Source organism: Callospermophilus lateralis, chromosome 11 (assembly GCF_048772815.1).
Source record: "Callospermophilus lateralis isolate mCalLat2 chromosome 11, mCalLat2.hap1, whole genome shotgun sequence".
Classification (NCBI taxonomy): Eukaryota; Metazoa; Chordata; class Mammalia; order Rodentia; family Sciuridae; genus Callospermophilus; species Callospermophilus lateralis.
In genome coordinates, this window is record NC_135315.1 from 78039219 (window position 1) to 78064350 (window position 25132).

The 25132-nt window shown below is 37.6% G+C and overlaps 1 protein-coding gene across 1 annotated transcript in view; it reads right to left on the reverse strand.

Annotated features, from left to right (window-relative positions):
- The window catches only part of LOC143410620 (3',5'-cyclic-AMP phosphodiesterase 4D-like), a 269804-nt gene that overhangs the window by 192837 nt on the left and 51835 nt on the right, over positions 1-25132 (reverse strand). The window contains exon 5 of the mRNA XM_076871442.2: positions 23654-23682. Within this exon, the coding sequence (XP_076727557.1) occupies positions 23654-23682 (29 nt within the window). The remainder of the gene's footprint in view (positions 1-23653; positions 23683-25132) is intronic.

Below are 25132 nucleotides of genomic sequence, written 5' to 3' on the forward strand. Positions count from 1 at the left end.
CATTGAGCTACATCCCCAGTCCATATTCTAGAATTTCTTATGCTATTGATGAACTTGGAATGGATATAGTGTTTTTTAGGAGACAGTTTGGCAATAAAAGTCTTAAATTCAGTTTCATAGCTAAGAATTCATTCAATAAATATATTCACAAAGAAACACAAAGATGCTCAGGTACAGGGATGCTTACAACGTTACTGGTAGTGGTAAAATGTCAGAAAAGATCCATGAGACTACCAACAGAGTTAAATACATTATTGCACACAACACACATCAGATAATAGGAATATAGTAGATCATTATCTCCACAGAAGGTTATAAAAAGAACCTAAGATACTTTATTAAACTTAAAAAAAAGCTTGGTGCAGAATAATATTTGCAGTACTCTCTCACAGAATATGCAAGAAACAATGAACACCTCACTCTACACAGCAATGACCAAGCAATTAGGGTTGGATATCACCTGTGCCAACCCTAATTGCTTGCTGCCCTCCACTTTCACCTGATAACATTTATTTTAAGTAGGCCTCTCTCTAAGAGATGTGCTGCTCAAGATCTTTGAATATTTGGATACAGCTAGAATCAGGAAGAAGCGAGGATCAGTACATACTCTCAAAGGAATGATTCTCAATTTCCAGAATATACAAAGAACTCAAAAAAAATTAAAGAATAAGATAATAAACAACCCAATCAACAAATGGGCCAAGGACCTGAACAGACACTTCTCAGAAGAGGACATACAGTCAATCAATAAGTACATGAAAAAATGCTCACCATCTCTAGCAGTCAGAGAAATGCAAATCAAAACCACCCTAAGATACCATCTCACTCCAGTAAGATTGGCAGCCATTAGGAAATCAAACAACAATAAGTGCTGGTGAGGATGTGGGGAAAAGGGTATACTTGTACGTTGCTGGTGGGACTGCAAATTGGTGCGGCCAATATGGAAAGCAGTATGGAGATTCCTGGGAAAGCTGGGAATGGAACCACCATTTGACCCAGCTATCGCCCTCCTCGGACTACTCCCTGAGGACCTTAAAAGAGCATACTATAGGGATACTGCCACATCAATGATCATAGCAGCACAATTCACAATAGCTAGACTGTGGAACCAACCTAGATGCCCCTCAATAGATGAATGGATAAAAAAAATGTGGCATCTATACACAATGGAGTATTATGCAGCACTAAAAAATGACAAAATTGTGGAATTTGCAGGGAAATGGATGGCATTAGAATAGATTATGCTAAGTGAAGCTAGCCAATCCTTAAAAAACAAATGCCAAATGTCTTCTTTGATTTAAGGAGAGCAACTAAGAACTGAACAGGGGGAAAGAGCATGAGGAAAAGATTAATATTAAACTGAGATGAGTGATGGGAGGGAAAGGGAGAGAGAAGGGAAATTGCATGGAAATGGAAGGAAACCCTCATCGTTATACGAAATCACATATATGAGGTTGTGAGGGGAAAGGGGGGGAAGGGAGAGAACTGAACAACAACAGATGAGGTAGAGAGGGAAGATGGGAGGGGAGGGGAGGGGGGATAGTAGGGGATAGGAAAGGCAGCAGAATACAACAGTCACTAATATGGCATTATGTAAACATTGTGAATGTGTAACTGATGTGATTCTGCAATTTGTATTAGGGAGAAAAATGGAAGTGCATTACTCACTTGAATCAAATGTATGAAAGATGAAAAAAATAAAATAAAAGGAAAAAAAAAGAGGAGAGTAATAAGGAGAAGGTCGTGAGATCTGTGTGCCCCAACTTGCTCAGGACTTACTCAGTTTCAGCAGTAAATGCCCCATAGTACAAGAAATCCCTCAGTCCCAGGGATCAGCAGGTGACCCTAGTCTGCCTGAGGTTTCTGCCCAGGCTTATGCAATGACTGTATAATGGAAGAAAGGAGGTGCTTATGTTCCTGCCCATGCCCCAGCTTCCCAGTACCTCTGCCATACAACCTGATGACTAGGATTTCTAATATTGGTCATTTTCTTGAGCTTGGGTATAGTTTTACAGGAAAAAAAGAAACCATTGAGAAAAAAACTGAGAAGGAATTTGAATATGGGAAGGGGAGTTCATTTGTGGAACTAGGAATAATGAATCAAAAAAGGTTTTTAAGGCAAAAAAATTCATGTTTATGGATGGGAAGAGATAAAGAAATGTTCTTTGGAAAAATTGTAAGGGGGGGTAGGGGTTGGGTTGTGGCTCAGTGGTACAGTGCTTGCCTAGCATGTGTGAGGTACTAGGTTTGATTCTCAGCACCACATAAAAATAAATAAATAAAAATAAAGGTATTGTGTCTATCTACAACTAAAAATATTTTTTCATTTTTTAAATATTTTAATTTGATATATGACAACAGAATGCATTACAATTCATATTACACATATACCCAAAGTAGAGTCACATCCTTCATGTCTTCATACATGTACTTAGGGTAATGATGACCATCACATTCTATCATCTTTAATATATTTTTTATTTGAAATGTTATCTATAAATTAGTTAAATTTTAAAAGGTGGTACTTTAAGAGGGTACTTTCACAGCAAAATAAATCAAGTGGATAAGAAGATATAAATCAGTGCTCTGTCTGACACTTTACATATGACCTACAATATGCTCTGGTGGGAATAGCTGACAAATGGCAGAAGAATTAAATTATTGTCAGTTGCAGGTATGTGCTATGCTCTGTATATTTATCTATAATGAGGTTAAAGGAAAAGTCCCAAGGAATGTCATTGTTTACTGTGTGCATGGAAGAGGGAAGCCAAACACTGGAGTCACATTACTTCACCTTTGTCCCTGAAATTGCATAATGTTTCAGACTCCAGAAGAGCATTAGCTTAGCTGTTCAGCCTGTTTCTCATTGTGTTGGTATTCAAGTCATACCTATGCCACAGTAACCATTTACTGAAAGAAAGCTGAACACATTTCAACCTGATCACATTTTCTAAGACTTTCTCATAGAAAGCAAGCCTCTTATTATTTACCAGTTATTTAGCCTCTTAGATCTAACATTTATGCCCATTTAGGGGGTGTGGGTGATATTGCTGCCCAAAGCAGCATTACATCAGCAGCTACACCAGTTTCTAAAAACCATATTTTTCTTTCTCTGGCCCATTCATTGATCATTTAGCCAACATTTTCTGGGAAAAAAGTGGGGTTCCAGGGCTTCAAAGATGAATATGACAAGAGTCCTCTTGGGAGTTCAGGAGACAAATAAAATCAACTAATATAATGACACTGTAAAAGGAGAGAGTTCTGTGAAAGATCATGGAAGTACAGAGGAGGAAATATTAAACTCTGGAGGAATCAAAAACTTGCTATCTCAAGGGGGAGTAGGTACCTACAGTTTCTGTAAAAGGTGGAAAAGAATTTCAAGGTGGCACAACAATATCAGAATGATAATTATGGAGGTGTGGGTGAGTTGGACTTGGCCAGGATACTGTGAACTGCAGACTGGAAAGAGGGCATGCATGTGAGAGGAGGGGCACCCCGGTCAGGTGGGACCACATGAAGGGGGAAATGTAAGAATAAAAGCACTTGACCTTATTGAGCATTTATTTTGTGCCCCGTCTTTTATAGCTAACAACTCATACAATGACCCCCAATAACATTCTGACAATGTTGGTCCCTCCATCATGAAAATGAAGAAACTGAAGATGAACAAGGTCACACTGGGGCTAGCCACTATTTAAGGCCAGGTATACCTAATACCAAAGGCCCTGGTCACTTTACCACAGGACACTTTTCTAGATGAAGGGTAAAGAAGTTGAAGCTTTACCCTGAAGACATTGCAGACTCTCTGATGGATATCAGTGGGAAAGATACGATCAGAAGTGCATTTTAGAAAAAAAAAACTCCTTAGGCAATCATTTGCAGGAGGAGGAACTGGGGGCTTTCTCTAGGAGGACAGTAAGAGGAAATTTTTCTTCAAAAAAACTTCAGTATCTACTGAGACACCTAAAAGTTTGAAATGTAATTACGAAACCAAGATGATGAATCCTAGAAACTGATCCACCCTAAAGAGGGTGAAGATGGGGGACTAGCAGTGGGATGAACAAAAATTACATTTCTAAAACTGAGAAACATTGACCAAAAATTCATGCAGGTGCAGCCCCATGTGTACAGCCAGGCTGGTGAGAAGACAGCCATTGTTAAGGGCAACACCTAGAGATGGTGGGAGCCATGAAGCAGTTTTAACTTGCATGTGTGTGATTACTGCAGAGGGCTGCACCTCTGTCAAATGATCGTCTTGCTTTAAAAGCTTGAGAGTTTGCCTGGGCTAATCACTCTCTTGAGGTGTATGTCTCAATGTGTCTATAAATTTCCGTCAAGTAATATCCTGCAAATTGGGTCTAATTAACAAAGTTAGAAATTGGGGGTGGGGTGCTGTGAAATAGACACAGAGGGATGAAAGCGTTAATGTGTATCTTGCAAATTTAATGGTCATTATTATGCCTTTGGGGGTTGGAAATGTAGACCCTTATATACACATTAATTTTGCACAAATGGAAGTGGTAAAAGAAGAATCAGAGAGTAAAAGTTCTTAAACTAAGAACTACTTTATTATAAGCTTGAATAAAAACAAAAAAAAGACTTAAGATCTATTTTTAAGAAAATTAGGGGAAATGTGTCAGAAAATTTTGCTGCTTGATCTTTTTCAGAATAGCAGTAAAATATCTGTATTCTAGTAGATACAAGCATTTGTATCACAAGATAAAGTAAACCCTTACCATAAAGACATGAGTACAGAAAATGGATAGAAAGTAATGTTTCTTGATGTGACATTGTCATGAAAAGATAACCCACTGACCCTTGTCATCTTAGGGTCAAGAATGCAGTCATTATTTTGATACTGGGGATTGAATCCAGGAGCACTTTACCATTGATCTATATTCCCTTGTTATTTTATTTTTTTCCATTTTTGAGAGAGAGTCTCACTAAGTTGCTTAGGGGTTCACTAAATTGCTGAGACTGCCCTCAAACTTGCAATCCTCCTGCCTCAGCTTCCATAGCAGCTGGGATTACATGCGCCACTTTTCCAGCTAGGGACGAAGTCATTCTTTGAAGGCTGTCAAGGTCTTTCTTGATTCTGCAGAATGTTCCACTGGGGGTTAAAATTATATGTGTGACCTAGTCCACTTGTAAAATCAGGAAGAATCCTGTATTTATTAGTAGTGGCCAAAGAAAGAGCGAAAAACTAAAAATGTGTATTTTACTTGCATGGCAAGAGGAAAGTTACAGAGGTTTTAGGACCCATACACAAAAAGAAAAAAACTGGCTGACTAAAAGGCAACGTTTTAGTGATTTTTTTTTTAAAAAACTCCTAACAAAATATATTTCCTATGAGTTTTGTTAACTAAAGATTCTCAATTAGACATTAATTTCTTTGCATGTATAAAATAAAAAATATTCCAGGGAGTAATTTATATCACAGTCTAAATCTTTCAGTCCCTTTTTTTAAAAATCAATATCTTTGTAAAAATAAGTATTGTTAGCAATTTTCAGGCTGTTCAAAACTAGAATTATCTTAAAATGTAGTTTAGGCCACACCTGTGTTTCATGGATGAAGCCCAAAGAGGTGAAATAATTTTTCCACGGTCACATAGTCTGTAATTAGCAAAGTCAGCACTATAGACGGTTGCAGGATCTTGTTCCTTGGTGCTTTGGAGGTTCTAAGGAAGTTCCTGAGTGCCCTATCCTGGAAAGTGGATGTAAGCAACATGATGGGGGCTCCAGGCCATGCATCTCTCCCTGTATGCTGTGTTATGGGGAGTTACATTCTGCACTTCTCTCTGAATAACATTTATTTAAAGAAAGACCTTTTTTGCTACTTGAAAGGTTTAAATGATGACACAGTAGACCATACTGATGGACAGCATTTGGGCACATGGAAGAGAACTCTCCTGGTCACTGGTGGGCAGTCTACATGCTCCAGAAGACTAGAAGCATGTCCCACTCATCTCACTCTTTTCCCTCAGCATCTAACTTGGTGTCTTCTGGCAGGCACTTAAATGATTTTAAATTTAGGGCCCTTAAAATTCTTTGATCTCCAGGACTCCCTTCTGCGTTTTGAATTATCCCCATATTGTATTCCACTGATGCATGTGGTTGATGTACTTAGCCTATATCTCTTAAAGCCAGCCCTGACTTTTTCCTGACCACCTATTTCCAAATAAAGGACACAGAATTCCCACTTGTTCCCTGTGTTTTTTCACCTACCTTTAAGTTCAGGTAAATAAGTGAATGAGTATTAGGCTGATAGTGACTGCAGGGAAAGATAAAGAGGTTAAAAAAATAAAAATAGAGACATTACCAGGCAATGGAGGCCCTGATATCTTAGAAAGAAAAATAGAACCATCCTAGCATTCCACTTATGCTCAGAAATTTTCAAGATTGCCTTCTCTCCTCTGTGTACTCTTTTTATCTCATGCTTTCCCACCTGCCAGGAGGCTACAAAACCAATTTCCTATTTCCCCCATTCCCATTCCCTCCTCTTTTGATACTAATTGCTAATTAGGTCATAGATTTGCAACAGTCACAGATACTGTGAAATATTCTCATCTCAAAGAAAGCCTCAAATTGTAATCTTCAAAATTAAAGTTCTTTACCCAGTTTTGTCCTGAAAAACAACAACAAAACCACCTGAATTCAGGCAATTATGATTAAATGACTAGAATTCTTGCTAAATTTTATCTGAACCTGGAATCACACACACAAAAGTAGTGGTTGTCAAACTGGGTGAGATCTGAGAAAAATATTTCCTATTCATACTTTCATAATTTTACATTTTCAATTTAATGATATATTTTTTGACATATCATATATCATACATTTGATTCAAATGGGGTATGAATTATTATTTTTCCACATTTACAGATTGCAGAATCACATTGGTTATACAGCCATGTTTATACATACTGCCATACTAGTCAATGATATCTTTACACACTATGTTTTATAACTTACAAAGGCCAAATATCTCTTTGGTTATAATCATTGCAACAAAAAGATCTTGCATAGAAAGAGTCCATAAAGTTAGTTTCTGGACCAGAAGCTTCTCAGATTCTATCCTGCAAGCCATTTCTTGGGAAAACCAGGAGAAAAATTTTCCCCACTAAAACAAGGGTTCATAATTATTTGATCAGGTCAAAAAGAATGATCTGGCAGGTGTGGTGATGCACACCTATAATCCCAGTAACTTGGAAAGTAGAGACAGGTTTCAAGTTCAAGGCTAACCTAGGTAACATAGTGAGACCCTGGCTCAAAATAAAATATTAAAAAAGGCTGAGGATGTAGCCCATTGATAGAGACCCCTGACTTCAATGCCCAATACCACATACATACTCACAAAGGTACACACAATCTGTAAGTAATGGATTATTTGGGGGTTAGGTGGGAATATAAAGAAAAATCTATTCCAAAATACCTATTCATGAAAAACTCTTATTAATAGAGGTTCTATAGAGGCACTAAGTTACTTTCATTTTTCTCTTCCTTTCCCCTTTCCTTTTGTTTCCTTCTCTTCCTCCTTCCTTCCCTTTCTTTCATAAATACTCAAATGCCCTGGTATCTTTAAATCTATTTAAATATAAACTTCAGTCCATTTGCCCGGCTTTTATAGGGCAAGTTCTATTTTGAAGAAAACTGAAATGAAATGTCAACATCAATAAATCAATGAAAGGATCTAGCAGAGATATGGCAGGAACAGAGAAATGGATTTGGCATAGGGATTAAGAGGTTATCCAGTGGGCCTGACCCAGGCTGGACCCCACTTGCACCACTCACCATGCATGTCCTTGAGCCGTTAATGAAGGCAAAACTTTCATCCTCCCATCAAAATGAGGTTAGCCCTGTCTCTAAACGTAATTATGAAGATTAAGTGATAATATGTAGGTAAAAAGCTTAGACTGTGCCTGGAACATGGCAAGTGCTCAATGAATATGGTAACTAATATATTGATGCAAAACATAATATCTCATCATATCATTTCAAAATGATAAAGCAAAGGACATTTCGATATCCTACCTAATTAAGCAGAGGAGTATTCAAACAAGAATTTAATTCACGTGCTGCTAGTGTTGTTTGTAATTATCTTACTCAAATCACATTTTATAAAATCTACCTGATTCCCTAATTGACTTGATTCTAGACCTAAATCTTGGGATTAATCATGAATTAGTGGACTTTGAACTTGGGACAGTTTTGATAGAGTTGAAAGCTGTAATTCCAAGGTTTGGAGTAGGTTCACTTCTTGTCAGGATGTACAACTCCACCTCTAAAGCTGATTGTCAAAGCAGAAGAAGGCAAAGGTACTGCAACTCTTCCATGGCCACATGTTTTCACTTTAATCCAATTTCAATTGCTAGCCACAATGTCCTCAGGAATTATTTTATGGCTTATAAAAGAAAAACATCTCCTATGAATTTATTGGTCTAATTTTCTGTTGGTAAGAGAGAGAGAGAGAGAGAGAGAGAGAGAGAGAGAGAGAGAGAGAGAGAGAGAGAGAGAGAAATTCTCCTTTTTGTCCTAAAGCAGCCAGTTATATAAAAAGCCAAGTGTACTGTGAGTCAGGAGATGCGAGTAGTTCTGGCCACTGACCAGCCCTGACCTCTCTGAATATTGAGACTGGCTCCGGTTTCACTTTCTTTTTCTGTAAAAGGTATCTCTGCTTTGATGGTCAGTGAGATCCTTTCCACCGCTCACAATGGATCATTTCATACCCAAGAACAAGAATTTTCCCCAAAGAACAAGAAGGCCATAAATGGTATGTTCAAAGAAGATAAAATGAGACAGTAAACAAGGGGTGTATGTGTGCTCCAGAAGGAAAAAAAAGTCAACCAATTCTAAATCACCAGATTATTCAACAAGACAAAACATAAGTGATGTTTTGAATATTAATCTTCATATTTCAGCTATTAAAATAAACTTCACAGTTAACTGGCTGCATATAATAGGGCTTTGAATATCTTAAGCAAGAATGGATGAGAACTGACAGTGTACAGAGGTTACATCCAAGTGCCATTGAGTTTTATAAAGTTTGGATTCAACAAAGTCTATCTTGTTGCAGATTGAAATCGAGTACATGGATAAGAAAAATGCAGATTTCATGAAAATTGCTTAAAAAGTCACGGACCAATCGCATCAAGACACATCAGGCTGGTTAAATGGACTACCCTGGGTTATGACTTAAATGGTTTACATATTTAACACAGGTCTTTGGAATTCCCTTTGAGAGACCCTCCTTCCCTCAACAACTTAAAAACTCTTATCTAGAGGATATCTTGGATTATGGTTACTTTATAGATACCCTTGCCTTTAAAAAATGTGAATCAATGTGTTGTTTTTATTACAGAGTACTTATCCATTAAAGATAAGTTGGAAAATACAGAAAATTAATTCCTTTGTTGTTGTTGTTGTTGTTGTTATTGTTAAAGAAAGTAAAGCATGGTTTTAGCCTATAGCATTTTCAGATGTAAAGGTGTATTTGTCAAATGCTTTCTGTGTGCTAGGCACTCTTCTTAACATAGTCACCCCCAGTATTATCAAATGTTCTGTGGTAATAATGGAAGTGCGGCTCCTGGAGGCCAGGATTTCCCTGCATGTCTCATTCAGTCAGTGGGGGAGTGGAATTAAGCCCAGGTCTGGGAGCTCCAGAGCTTGTGTCCTTTCTATCCATTCATGCTTCCCATCCTCAATGCTTCCTGGAACTGTGTTAACAGAGAAGTGGGCAGGTAATTTTTACCTCTGATGTATAGATATTATGTGAAAATCATCTCACAAATTAATTTATTATGTACTGGGCAAGCACTCTTCCACTGAGCCAAAACCCCATCCCTCTATCATTTTTTATGAAATCAAATGAATGAATTTTAAGTGGGAATTTATACACCTGCAATGAATGTACAAGTCTTTTCTAGAGACATAAGAAATCTATTGAGCTAAAGTAGAAAGTCACTATTCCATATGCCTAACAAAGGGTATTCCTGAAAAGAGTGCTTGATAGCCATAAAATATATTTAATATATTAAATGTGTTACTATATTATTGTTACTATTCTATTAAATATATTACTATGTTACTATTACTATTATATTCAGTATATTTAACATGTTAAATATATTGAATATTATAAAGCTCTAATAAAAAACTGCATGTTTCATTTGAGTGACCCCATGTCTGTAAAATTATGTAGTTTTTCTAATAACATAAATATATTTACTCACAGTTATGGTAAATTTAACATGTGTGTCTGAAGACAAACAGGTTTAAAAAAATCAGAGTCCTATTCTTATTTTTAAAAACTGAAAAAAATACACATATAACTGTATAAAGCTTTTCTGTTCTATAGATATCTTACAAAATATTACTTAGTAAGATTAAACACTTTCTTATTTTTATGTGCAGCTAGATCATATATATTTTGCTTCTACATGCATAAAATGTGTTTATATAATACATGAGAAGCTGTTAACAACTGATCATTTCTGAGACAATTTTGAATTTTGAATCATGAGAATATATTATCTATAAAAAATATTTTCAATTTTAAAAAGTGTTCTAGATATGAATAGTAGTTACTACAGAAAATTGATGGAAGGTAACACTTCTAAAGCCACCAAAAACAGCCATTTCTTTAAAGTCAGTAAATGAATTAGCTGTTTCCTCAAGAAATGAAAGTGGTCTGACTAAACTTTCTTCCAAATCAAATAATGCAGTGCAGGGAAAACAGTTGAATGCTTTTTGGTAATTTTATTTATAAATTGGATTTGGAATTTCTTCTTTTTCAGATTTAAGAATAGGATAGGACTCAGATTCACAGTATAATAGGACAAGATTATCTACAGAAAAAATACAGAAAACAATTGCCAGCTGCTTTAAAAATTTACCTTAATAAAATAAACAGCAATGCTGAAAAGAGTGTATTCCAGTTAGAATTACACTTCCCCTGAAATCTCTTTCATGTCTCTCGTCCATATAACTCTAACAGCTAAGAGCATATGACAGTTTCCATGCAAATTTTAAAATAGAGGATCTTTGTAATTTTGATTATACATATTCTTTACAATATAACAACAACAAAAAAAAATCATGAATTCTATTTGCTGCAGTTGAGGATAGAGGTCAAAAAGTATATTTGAAAAGTAAAAAAGAAAAACTTACAAAAGTTTTTAGTTGAATTGGAGGAGGCTCTTTTAATAATTCAAGCACTGTCAAAACTCTCAAGTTATTCCTAAGATAGATACAGAAGTTTATCAATTGATAAAGTCATTGCTTGTCAGAGCAGCCTACGTTGTTCCTTGAACTGGACATGGGTATGACTGACTTGGTAGACCTGGAATCCAGGGTGAGTGTCTGACAAGCTCACCTTGAGTGTGACCATCTGATGATGAAGTTTTGACAATTTCACTCTCTACTCTTCATCACTTTTTTTAATAAATGCTATTTAGAGTTTCTTATGGTCCTGTTTCTGTCACTACAATCTGTATTTAGTATTGTAAAGTAGATTTAAAAAGCTCTAACTTAGTAACCGTGTTTCTTATACTTGGCTCTTATGTTCTTTCCAATGAAGTTCAGTGAAATATCATATTTGATTAGTCTTATTCTCACATAAAATTCTATTATTTGAGTATGTTTCTCTTGACCTTCTAGTCCCCTAGTCTCCATAATTTTTCAAGTAAGAGAACCAAGTATGATTATCTCCCCCACAGTATTAGGTCATGGTATGGTTTAGCTGTGAGGTGTCTCCCAAAAGCTCAAGTGTGACACAATGCAAGAAAGTTTAGAGGTGAAATGATTGGGTTGTGAGAGTCCTGATTTAATCAGTGCCTTAATTTACTTGACTGGTTGGTAACTGTAGGCAGAGAGGGTATGGCTGAAGGAGGTAGGCCAATGGGGGCCTGTCTTTGGGGTATATATTTTGTCCCTGGTAATTAGAGCTTTCTCTCTCTCTGCTTCCTGATTACTATGTCCTGAGCTGCTTTCCTCCCCATACCCTTCCACCTTAATGTTCTGCCTCACCTGGGGCCCAGAGCAATGGAGTTGACCATTTATGGACTGAAACCTCTGAAACTGTGAACGCCAAATAAACTTTTTCTTCTCTACATTGTTCTTGTCAGGCCTTTAATCACAGTGAAGAAAAAGGTGACTAACAGGCCACCAATGTGTGATTTATTGGTTTGAGGGGATTTTCAAATGTCTTCCAAACCTAGGGCTACTCATATCATTTCTATCTAAATTATGTCCTGTTTTTCTCAGTAGAGGAAAGTCTTCACTTGGTGATTTCATCATATCACTAGAGGAGGTAACCCATCTTCAACTAGAAAATAATATGTGTTTCCCTAAATGCTGACTTTTACTTTATTGGTATTTTGGTGACAGTGACTTTAAACTTCATGTTCTAGAAATATATATATAACATATATATTATATATTATATATATAATATATAATATATATATATATAACATATATATTTTATATATTATATATATAATATATATATATTATATATATATATAATTTTTTATATGTATGTATATATATTATATATATAATTTATTTATATGTTTGTACAGATACATACATACAATGCACATTTTTAAGAATCAGTTTTACATTAAATATTGGAAAATAATTTTTCCATTACTTTAAAACATGTGATCCAAATATGCCAAAGATAGGCTACTACTGATCAAAGGAAAAGGTGACCAGTGGTGTGTGTGCTGAGCTTGGGCCTGGGTGTCAGGACATAAACGGGAGATGCCAGACCTGTTTGGTAGTAGTGGTAGTAATTGTAAAACTTGGCAATCATTGGCTCAGAGGAGCTGGTGCTTTAAGGTATTAATTATCCCCTCCCCAACTTTAGTACCATTTCTCTCTAACACACATCCTCAGGCTTAACTAGGCAGAAAAGCAAATGGGAAGAAGTAGGTGGGCAAATACCAGTAAATCAAAGTGAACACTCTGAATTTGAGTGGAAAACCAAATCCAAATCAGTCTGAATAAGAGAAAAGCATTTCTTCTTAGTTTTGTAGTTGTCCGTGGGAGTCTCTAGGACCTCTTTTCCATAATGTTAAACCCTTTCACTGGAGGACCAGGTTCTTTCAGGTGCTATCTTCTTTGGAATTTAATTCATCCTAACATTACTCCCAGAGCTCTTACAGCACACCACATCACTGTATCTTATTTAACTCAAACCACAGAGAAGTTGGCTGCAGCATCAAACAACACTATTAAAAATACCACAAGGGAACTTTGGAGTAGGAATTCCAGGCACAAGTAACTGCCTAGGGACAAACAGAGGTTGTAAGGAGTTTGGCTGATACTGGGATAGCAATCTAGAAGAATTTTAGAGTCTGGAAAATAGTCCTTAAGATTTGCTTATTGATTCCTAGGCCTGGTTTTCTGTGGTTGTGCAGGTTAGTTAAAAGATGAGAGTTAAGTTTGTCTTTATCACTTTGACTTTGAATTCTTGTCAAAAGATTTGGGACTGTACCCAGAATAGTTGGCAAAATTGTCCAAGAAAAGTCCCTCTCACCCATTACTGGGCTTCACAAAGGAACAACAGACTGATTAACATAGATTTTTTAAAATCTATATATCTTTACTGTGCCATTTAAGCAATTAGTTGGAAGTCTTCTGGCTCAAATCTTGACTCCAGGGGTTTACAAATGCAAGTGCAGAAATAAGCACAGTTGTGGCTTCATAAGAGGCTTCAGGCATTTCAAGTTTGAATAAATGTTTTGGAAATCTAGCAGACTTGATGGATTAATCCTTATTTAGACTTCTGCCATGGGAGAGGTGGTTCTAATTCAGAGCCATAGATCTGGGGCATGAGATTACACTTGTGGTGGTGGCAGCCTTGGAAGCAGTGGTGGTAATGGAGAAGAAGGATCCTCCTCTGGGTGGGAGAACAGGAAGAAGAGAAACCAATGCTTATCTTCCAAGCTCTACAGTAGAAGTATCACAAACTAAATACATCAGTGGAATAAATGGCCTTTAGAAACAACTTACTCTCCTTGATCTTCTAACATTTCTCTGGAATCTTCTCAGAAGATCCATTCTACTACATATTTGTTTTTCCATGAGAGTCTTGGATCATGGGTAAACTGTACTTCTTGTCTTCCACTGTCATAGAATTTTTGATTCATATAATATGCTTCAGTTTGTAATTTTACATTCAGTACTATTACTATTTGATTCATAAATATCTCCACTCTCTTGTCCCTAAATTGTAGGGACAAAGACCAGGGATAATACTTCTTTATAGTCATCACTGACTCCAAGAGCCGTGCTTGGTAACTGACATATAAAGGACTCTCAATCAATTATTTTTTTTAAAAGAATGTTGTCCAAATTTCAAATGGAATGGGTCTAGATATATAATACAAAGACAGGCAATTTGTGGATTCACAAATAGCCAACAATCTGTAATAAATAACCACAATGGAAAGTTGTCTAATTGTATTTGTAAATTTGTAGGTTCCAGATGTGATTGTAAATGGAAAATTATAACCAAGGTAATTGATGTCAGGAGAAAATTACAAAATCATCATCATCATCATCATCATCATCACCATCATCTACAAATGGCCTGAAGTAAAACTGGAGATAGATAATCTATGAAAAGCCATCTAAATATTGGGAAAATGATAAAGTTGATACTACAAAGAGCTGAGGAAATGTTTCCAGAGAAAGGGAGCAGTTCATATATACAAACAGGGCAGAGTCCCAAGGAAATCACTACATTTCCTAAAAGCAAAAGACAAAGTCTCAGGTATCTAGGACTGCAGTGACACTTCAAAATCACAAATTTATACTTTAGCCAACCTGAGTCCATGTAAGAATGACATTTATTTGAGTCTAATTATTTCTGATCCAATGAGATGCTACTGTATGCTGAAAAGGGCCCTCTGTCACTTACTATGTTAAGATAAGATGCTTACTTTTGCCAGTAGCTTAAGAATCTGGAATCATTTCCTGTAACTCTCAGGCTGTTTTCAGGAAATGTCCCCAAATAGCTTCGGATTCAACAAAATGAGACCCTTCTGGCCAATTCAAAACATGATCACTGTAGTAAAATACAATGTTGTTCAAGTACTACTGGGTGCCCCTCAACAGTTGCTTCAAGAGAATTATACATAAGAACAGTACTCAGCTCAGATCTCACAGTTCTACATTTGGCTTCTATCTGCTGCCTAGAACTTGCTTCCTGGTAATGACTATTTCTAGTCACTAGAGACCATCTGATGTGAAACAATAACTTAATTTCTGAGCTATCTGGCAGGAATGAAATGGCTCTTTATGGTCCCTAACAATACTGTGTATGGGAACAGAATGACACAGGCTCTCCTCTTTTATCTTCACCCTGTCTTGTGATTAAAGCTTGACACCACTTTAAACTTATGGAGAGAGACTTTGAAAAGCATAGGTGAAGAATGATAGAGGAGACAGAATCTGCCCTTGATAGATGCTATGTAAGGAATGAGGAGGCATCACGAAGGGAGATCATGTGGGTATTACAGGCAGCTTTCTGTCATTATAACAAAAACCCAAGATAATCAACTTATAAAGAGAAAAGGTTTATTTTGGCTCACAGTTTTGGAGGTTACGTTTCATGATCAGTCAGCCCTGACATTGGGGCTTATGGCGAGGCAACACATAATAGTGGAAGTTCATGGCAGAGCAAAACCACAAAGAAAAATAAAGTAAGAGGAAGACACTGGGGCCACACTATCCTATCCCCTTCGAGGGGATGTCTCCAATTTTCTAAAGATCTAGCAGTAGACTACACCTCTTTAACATTTCCACCATCTCCCAATAATGCCACTCTGGGTACCAACCTTCATTCCAGATCATGGGGACATTTGAGGTCCAGATTATTGCGATGGGATTAGGAAGCTAGAAAGAATAGGATGAAGAGGGTAAAGGGATTTAGACAAGGGATGGGAAATATAGAAAATAAGAGAAAGAATGAGAGAAAAGAACAGAAAATCAAGATGCATAGGATATGAGGGAGAGGAGAAAGAATGTCCCTTGAGGGAGATTGTCACATATTGTTTTTAGGGCATGGATTCTGAAATATAATCATCAAGATTTTGCATCTTGGTTCTTTCCAGAGTAATTACCATTGGAAATTTCTTTCTCTTGTGAGCCTCATTTTTTTCTATAAATTGGGAAATACCTTATCTACCTCTTAGAAGGTAGCTATGAGAATTAAATGTGACCATGTGGGCTGAATCCTAGCAGACAGAGGAAATGTTTCCAGAGAAAGGGAGCAGTCCATATATACAAACTTGGCAATGGTTACAGCTGTTGTTACTAAGAGAGGCAAGGGAAGGGAAAAGCCAAGAACAAAATATAGGAAGTAGGAAGGAGAGCTTCTCAGACCATGGAAGGATGCAAAAGAAAGACACAACCTGCTCATTTTAACCTTTCTTTCCCATTACAATCCAGATCTCTGCCTCCTGTAGTATGTTTGAATGACACGTGGGGAAAAGAAATATGTGTTGAATATGAACACATTGAAAAGGTATTTTCATATTAAATTTACCTGAAATAGTTCGGAAGATAAATGTTCACATTTTCTTAAGAGTTAAAATTATTCCCTAGAAGTGAGTGAGATCAAGGCTCCTTGAAGCAAAACCAGTCACCCCCAAAACCATTTGTTTACTTTCCCTTCCTTTTCAATGTATTGACTAGCTGTTTGATGGAATTAACTAAATTGACCGGTTATTTTGAAATGTGTTAACCCAGCTGTAGGCACTGGGGAAAACAGAGCCCTTAGTATTCTTGATGATGCTTCTTTCCAAGTTTCTCTCCACAACACAAATCACTTCCTTTTACTCACATTTTGCTTCTCTCATTAGTCGCACAGTCCAGGGCCCAGTGTGGAGTTCTGGGGCTGCTCTCAGTCCAAGACCATGAAACAGCCCAACTAGGCATGCCCAGCACCCAGTATTCCATCCTAACTTCTACATCAAGTAGAAGGAAGGCCCCAGGGGTTGTTCTGCCCCTCCCCCAGCAAAGGAAGAAGACACGTGGAGGGAAGGCAGCTGAGGTGTGAAAAGCTCTCTGGGGTCTATTCTTACATGGGGTGGTGGGTGGGGAAAGAAGAAAACCACAACCCATGTCAGAAGGAAAAACTGGAAGGGACCAAAAAAACTTCTCCTGACACAAATCACAGCAGCACTCAGTGCACCTGGCCAGGAGCTGCACCTTCATCAGATCACAGTCTGGCTTCCCTGGGGTTCCCACAAAGCTGAGTAAACAGTGTTCTCACTGGCTGGCCAGAAGGAGTTGGGCGGAGGCCCACCTTTACCGGCCACTCTCAGCCTACTCCTAAATGCCTCTCAGAACACACCAGAAGGAATTTTTTTCTTTTTGCAAAATCATGCCCCTTTGCTGGACCATGCAACTTATTTCAAATATTGGACAGTGATACATATATAGTAATGGCATTGGTTCTCATATTTCCTCATTCTAATTCCAAGAACTGACAGTATGGAGAAGGCCATTTGTCATTCTTTTCTTCACTTCTTTCAAGTTATTCCCTCATATCAAAGGTCCTAAGAAACACATTTTCATACCAGTTCTTTTTCTCATGAAGGAGAAAAAGTTTTCCATATTTACTTTTTTTTTTTTGATACCTGCAACTGAACTCAGGGAGTGCTTAACCACTGAGCCACATCCCCAGCCCTTTTTGTATTTTATTTAGGGACAGAGACTTGCTTAATTGTATAAGGCCTTGTAAGTTGTTGAGGCTGGCTTTGAATTCCTGATTCTCTTACCTCAGCCTTAACCACCTGCTGAAATCACAGGCATGTGCCACAGCACCCAGTATTCCATCCTAACTTCTACATCAAGTTAACAGTTCTACCTTTTGCTCTTATATGCTATTTAATTAATCATTTCAAAGAGTCCAAACAATTGCAAAGAACTCAGCTGATCACTCCTGCTGTGAGTCTATTGAACACCTGTAAATCAAGCATGATGGTGTTCCAGAACCATGCCCTAGCACCCTGAAACAACAAAAGAACTGACATATTATGGGGCAGACTTCTTGAGAATAGAGAGGCACAGATCACAATGTTTAGAATAATTTTACTGGTGTATGCTAGAGATATGTTTGGAGGGCTGTGGAGGCACCCTGTCCCAGACTGGGAAACTGGGCACAGCTTAGATTTTAGGTATCCCCTCACACAAAAAATTGGATTCAGTAAACCAGAGGATCATTAGAGAAAGTGAGTTATAGATGGGGAGAGAACAAGCCAAGGAAGACAACTGTGAATCATGTTGCATGGGATGGAAGAAGGTTGCTACTGAAAGAGCCATGAGGCAACTAAAAAGGAGATATATAACTGGGTAAGGCCTTTGGCTCCATTCCAAGGAGGCTGGATTCTGTTTTGTGCTACAGGGAAGTACAGAAGGTTTTAAGGTGGAGAGTTACCAGTTCAGAGCTAAGAAGTATGGTTGAGACAGGCCATTCAATGAATGTGGTTCTCATTTTTTTTTTCATTTATAGTAAGAAATACACTGTCCATGGCAAAAATGTGTGCATGCACATGTGTGTATTAATAATTTTGTAAAACAATACTGATTCTTGATATTATATGTATGGTTTTATACTTTTATTATTTTTTATTCAATTCCATTTCATTTTTTAAAAAATAAAATGCTAAACAAAACTGACAATTTCAAAACCCTATTTCAGGCATCACTTCTGCAATTCAGGTGAAGTGGTGAGCACTTGAACTAGGGAAGTGCTGGTAGGAAGAGTAGAGATTTCAGAAATATTTTGAAAACAAAAATTTTGAAAGATGGATTCAGTGGAGAGGTGCATGATTTTCAAGTTTCAGGGTGAGATATAAGTAACCGAGGTAGGAAAAACAGATTTACCACAGAGCATTTGAGTCTAGTTTTGGACCTATCAGAATTGTAGGCTATCCATGCGCATTGGGCTTTTTGCATGAGTGAATCTGAAAATCAGGGAAGAAGTCCAACTAGAGATGGAGTTTTAGGAATTGTCTTTAAAATACTGGGGAATGCAACTATTGAGGGACATCCAAGCATCTAGAGTGAGAAAAGTGCTGAATCCAAAAGAATCTTCTAGAATACTCATGTTTAAGGAGGGAAGGGGAGAAAAAGACAGGCTGTGAAGGATAGTGAGGAGTATTTAGAGCAGCAAGTGTCTGGAATCTTCTGGGACAGAACAAGTCCCGACAAAACTTTGTTGAATAAAATTTACTGAGAATAGAGTTTAGGAGGGAAGCTTCTATGACGAGGAGTGTGTGGCACACAGGAGCTCCCGGTGACTGTGGCCCAAACAGCTGGGGTGCTGGTGTGTATGAGAAAGTCCTACCACAGTGGGCTAAGGAGTGAGGTGGGCTGAGGAGGGCAGGACAAAGGACCAGCACCAGGATCAGTAAAGAGCCTGCACCTGGACTTGGCTGTCCTGTGTTTTTAAGATTGAGAGAGAGAGGAAGGAGCCAGAGTGAAAGGAGATTGCAGATGTGTTGGGGTGTGGGGGATGCAGCAAGGACCTGGAGGAGCTGGAAGGAAGAAAATCAAGGGCACAGAGAGAGGAGTTAGCTCTGAGCAGCCGGGAGAAGGCCCTAGACAGAGGGAAGGGAGGCCATGGATGTCAGTAAGAGGACCCAGGGACCAGGGAGGTCCATGCCTTGATGCTGACTTTCTTCACAAAGCAACAAGTCAAGTCATGTGTTGAGAAGCTACTCAGTTGGGAAGGAGGGCGGAGGGAGGAGGTTTTCAATAAGCACCAGGGGAACTTGAGAGGGCAGAGCAAGGACAAAGGGTCACGTGCACCCACCGAGGGTCTTCTTGGATTTCGTTGGAATTCCAGCTTGAGATGATGAAAGATTCCCACCCCCCCACCCCAGGAGTTTGGATGAGTAAGTGGAGAAGGCCGAGTGCAGAACTAAAAGAGAGTAGAGTTTCTGAGATGAATAATAAGAACAGCTTGGCAAGGAATCAGAGACAGACAGGGCAGGCAAGAAAAGGAGATTAGGGAATGCCTTGTTTGCTCAAAGAAATAGAGATCCCCATACTACGGCATTGCCTGGAAAAAATGCCTCCATTTCCCACTTTCTTCTGGCTCACTTAGGGCAGTCAATGAGGTATAAGCAGGTTCATGTGGGATTTCGGGAAACTATTCCAGAAGGAGGGGTGTGCTCTTTCTCCTTTCCTCTGCCTTGCTCCTGGCAACCTAGATGTGAAGGCTATGACTCTTGCAGCAATTTTGGTCCACAGGGAAAGAACCCATTATCTAGAGATGGTGAAGAGTTATCTGGAAGAAGCTTAGGTCCCTGGCAGTCTTAGAACAGCCATACCAGCCCTGGATTGCTGATTCTGAGTTTCTTTTATAAGAAAGAGAATTAAAATTCTGCCCTAATTAAAGCATATTTTTTAAAAAATTAAATTTCTTAAAAAGTATTTTTATTGTATATATTTAAGATATACAACTGATTTTTTAAAATATATTTTTTAGTTGTTGATAGACCTTTATTTTATTTATTTATATGTGGTGCTGAGAATCGAACCCAGTGCCTCACACATGCCAGGCAAGTGTGCTACTGCTGAGCCACAGCCACAACCCTACAACTGAATATTTTGATATGCATATATATTGAAATTTTCAGGTATCTTTCACTCTAGCTTAACCAAATTCTAGCTAAAATAGAATATAGAACAATTGGAACACTTAGGAATTCTTCTTGGAAGAGAATGTTAACCTTCCACCATAGAATGCTTAAGCAGGGAACATATTTTATAGTAAGTGAGAAAGCTTTGATATCTGTAGGAAATTGTAGACTGTTTTTGATTTGTGTGAGAGGGGGAAAAAGTCAAACTTCTATTTCTTCATTAATTTTTTCAAAAATAAATCCACATGTATGTTATGTTTTTGCCCCTATAACATCAAGCAAAGTCTTCTTTTCACTTTTTGTAAAGAAATGTTTTAAAATTAATGACAACATTAATAACCAGAATGACATATTTCCATTGTCTAACAAGTCTGCATTTTCCCCTGAAGGGTCAAACTTCCCATCAGTTAGCATAAAATGTTAAAACCCAAGCCTAGTAAATCACTTGTATTGCATTATTTGCAAAGTGACATAACAGCTGTAGTTTTCAAGGTCAGTCAAATCATCTGTCAGGGTCACATGTGTTTCACTTGTCATGTAATGTATATGGGTTCAATTCCATTCAGGATCATATGGAAAAAGACATTTGCAAACAAGTGATCTGAAGCCATGTTTCCAAACAGCTGCTATGGTCACTCAGATAAGAGTTTCTGTTATAAAACACTTGGGTTTAGGACTATGTTTCCAATCACTAAAAAAGAATATTCATTTCAAATCACAGTATTTAAACAAAAAGGAACAGTTGCCAATCATAGTTACACTCAATAAGTATTCACCAAAGATTAAAAAAAATGTAGTAGTATTATATAATTGCTATTGCTATCATAACAACACTGTTCATGGGCAAGTGAGAAGAATGTGTACTGGGTATAAAAACACCACCAAACACATAATTAAGATGGAAATCTAGTTAAACAGCTAAAGAGAGAGGATTTCAAGAAACAAGACTTGGCTAATATTTCTTCCTCCAATTCTTGCTCCAGGCAACATGAATAGAAGCAAAAGACATGACTCTGGGATGCTAATAACTCCCTTAACAAGCTGTAGTAATTGGGATCATGGAGCCAGGCTGATGGAAGAGACAGGGGAATATCTCAGGATTTAAGAAGTTTAGCAAGAGAAAAACTTTTTTTTTTAAATCCACATTTTAATTCCAATCATAGTTAGAGATGTCTGGCACCAACAGCAAGAAGGAAAGGGGTATTGATTTTTTTGTGAGTTCTTCTTGGTTCTTCTAACTCAACTCTACTTGGTTCTGCTAACTCAACTCTACTTGGTTCAACTCTACTTGGTTCTTCTAACTCAAAAGAGATAATTGACTGAATAGTAGCTCTTGTGTTGAATTTTTATCAAGTTTTCATTATGTTCTTGGTATGTGTTCTTGAAAGTCCACAGCTTTCTTATTTTGTTTATAGTTACTGGCCTAATGATCTTCCATCTTCGAGACATGCTAGAGGAAGAAGAGTGCTTTCTAATTATTTAACCCTTCTATGTAGGTTTTGAGGTTGGCTTCTGTATTTTAGCAAGGAAAATAATAGAGAGCTTCAAGTGAAAGGAGAAGTGCAGACAGGCATAAACAAATACCCACTCCAGCTAAGTATGGGCTCCAGTTGAGCTGGAAAAGGTCTCTCAGCTCTGAGTCACTTGGGAAGTTGAGTCCTTAAATGTGTTTCTGTCCCTAATATTTTGTTGCTCTGGGCAACCATCAAGTCCACATGAAGACTTTTGCCAACTGGAGAGGATGACTAGCCAGGGGAGTCAGAATTTCCTTTTAACTCTTTGTTGAAAACTCAAAATAACAAATGGTGTCAAGGATACCCCCCTGAAGATCCATACTGGGAAAGGTGGAATTCATTGACTTGGCATATCTTTCATTCACTTCTTAAGGGAATATAAACAAAGGCAATTAATTAGAAGCATGCATTTAAAAAATAAGGAAATATTATGAGATAGCTAGTTAGATCCTCATTTAATCTAACATCTTCTTTTTACAGATGAAAAATCAAGTTAAATTACTGACCAGAAGTTAGTGGCAGAGTTGGGATTATAGCTCTGGTCTCTAAAACCTGAGGTCATTGCTCTTGCTATGACTTCCAGAAACCAGGTGGTAGATGCAAAATGAAAAAAAAAATGTTTACAATCACAAGTGATTGCCTCACTTTTGCAATAGTAAATGATCATGGCTGGAAAGGACCAGTTTGCTAGAATACAAGAATCCACTAAAGAGTTCTGCAGCTGAGTCTCCAACCATCATGGCTCCATTACAGTCTGTCCAGGTGTCTGAAGAGTGGTTAAGGCCCTTCAGAAATTTCTGAAGGGTTTCTGGGACTTGCATTGCTTATTATACAAGTTTGGTCTCCATCTCAGAATTCTAACGACATTTCTTCTCTTGGCCCAGTCTGGGACTACCTAATATATTTTATTTCCTTTTCATATGTACAATTATATCAAGTTCTTGGGGGTGGGCCTACAACTCATTTATTTTTATTTTCCTGACACCCAGTACACAAGACTAAACATGCTTTCATGGATTGGTTGATGATAAATCAATATTAATCTTATTAGCTCTAAAAGTGTACAATCATCTTATCTAGAGATTTAATTATCCAAGGATTTATACTTCTGGAAACCAGTAAGGAGATGAAGAGAATTCAGAGGAGCCAAGCAAGTGCATTTAAAATGTATTCACTATGTGCCTTCAGGGTCCTACAGCTCTATTTCAGAGATGGATTGGCCCCAAATTCTGCTTTTATTTTGAATTAGTTAGCTTTCATTTTATGCTCACAGCAATGATTTGGCAATATAGCTGTCCAAGAAGAAAACAGCATTAAGTCAGAAAAGACAACGATAAGGCTGGACGAAGTGACCACTGGACAATATTGATTAAATGTTCCCACCAAATTCATGCCTTACCAAGATGATGCTAGTAGGAGGTGGGCTTTAAAATGTGTCTAAGCCATAGTGTCCTTGGGAATGGAATGAGGCACCTCTCACAGAGCTTGCAGAGGGAGTTTTTCTCTCTCCCTTCTCCTTTCTGCTATGTGAGAATGTAGCAACAGGCCCTCATGTAATCAAGATCATATGCCTTGATCTTGGACTTCCCAGCCTACAGAATTTTGGAAAAATAACTTTCTGTTCTTTATAAATTACCCAGTATGTGGTATTGTATTGTAGTCACACAAAAGGGGACAAGACAATATGGGAGGGTCAGATGAGAATTTAAAGTACAACAAGATTTAGGGAACTTTACAAAATTTTTCTTTTTTTCTTTTTTTTTTAAGTTTTACAGTGGTGGGAATCAAACCTAGGGCCTTGCCCATCATAGGCAAGTGTTCTACTACTGAAAACCAGTAAGTAGGTGGAGAGAATCCAGAAGAGTCAAGCCTGGTGCTGTTTACTACAGGGACAAATAGATCCTCCATAGATCATTATTATTTCCTAAGCACATCTGTAAATTACAGAAAAGTAGAGAAGCAGATGTTCATAATGATGACCAGAGCCACCAAAAATGATTTTTATTCCACTTAATGTGCTCTTTCAAGAGGTTAAGAATGCGCCTTTCAAACATTTTCTTCCCAAATGGTTAAAATGATTATAAGTCTTAGTTTTCTAGAATATTCAATATATGAGAAACTTTTCCTAAGAGAAATGTAGGTAATCTACTGTAGGTACTGAGAAAAACCAGTTTAAAATTTTACATTGAAATCCATTTATCCATTTACACACACACACACACACACACACACACACACACACACACTATAATAAGGTATCATATATTGTCAGAAAAACTTTACATCCATTCAGCAAAGTCAGACAACAGTTTGTAAAGCCTACACATTTGTTCTTTTATCTTTTGAAGCCATCTCTTTCTTTTATTCCTTCTATTTAGATGTTTTGCTAGTGTAGCACCTTTATTACACCATATGCTTGGACATTGCTATTATCCTAACTGGTCTCTGACCCTCTAATATTTTTTTTTTCCTTTCACTGTCTGGAATTTTTAAAAGTCCCCAGGTGATTCTAATGAACAGACAAGTTTATGAACCACTACCCTAAGTGCTTAGTGCACCATTCATTTGACCCTTAATTATACCCTAGCATAGAACTAACTCCTTTAATAGCAGGCATCCTGGGTCTGTGATTCTGAGCTTAGCTGCTCCTAAAAGAGTAGTTGCTTTTTAATAAAATATTCACTGTTAGTGAAAAGTACAGTCCCCTTCATTTCTATTTCCCTTCCATTGACTTAACAACTACTTTGGAGCCCTTAACGCACAATCCTCCAGAAGACCTTCTGTGCGGGCTTTGGCTCTCCAGCAGACATGTGCTTTTCTCAGGTGCCAACTGATGGTGGCAAACAGAGATGGTGGGTGGGGATGGCTTTCTTTGCTTTCCTTTTTTCTTTTCAGGGTACCACCTAAGGGGATCTGTCACATGTCTACCTTTCTTTGAAGGTCTGACTTGAA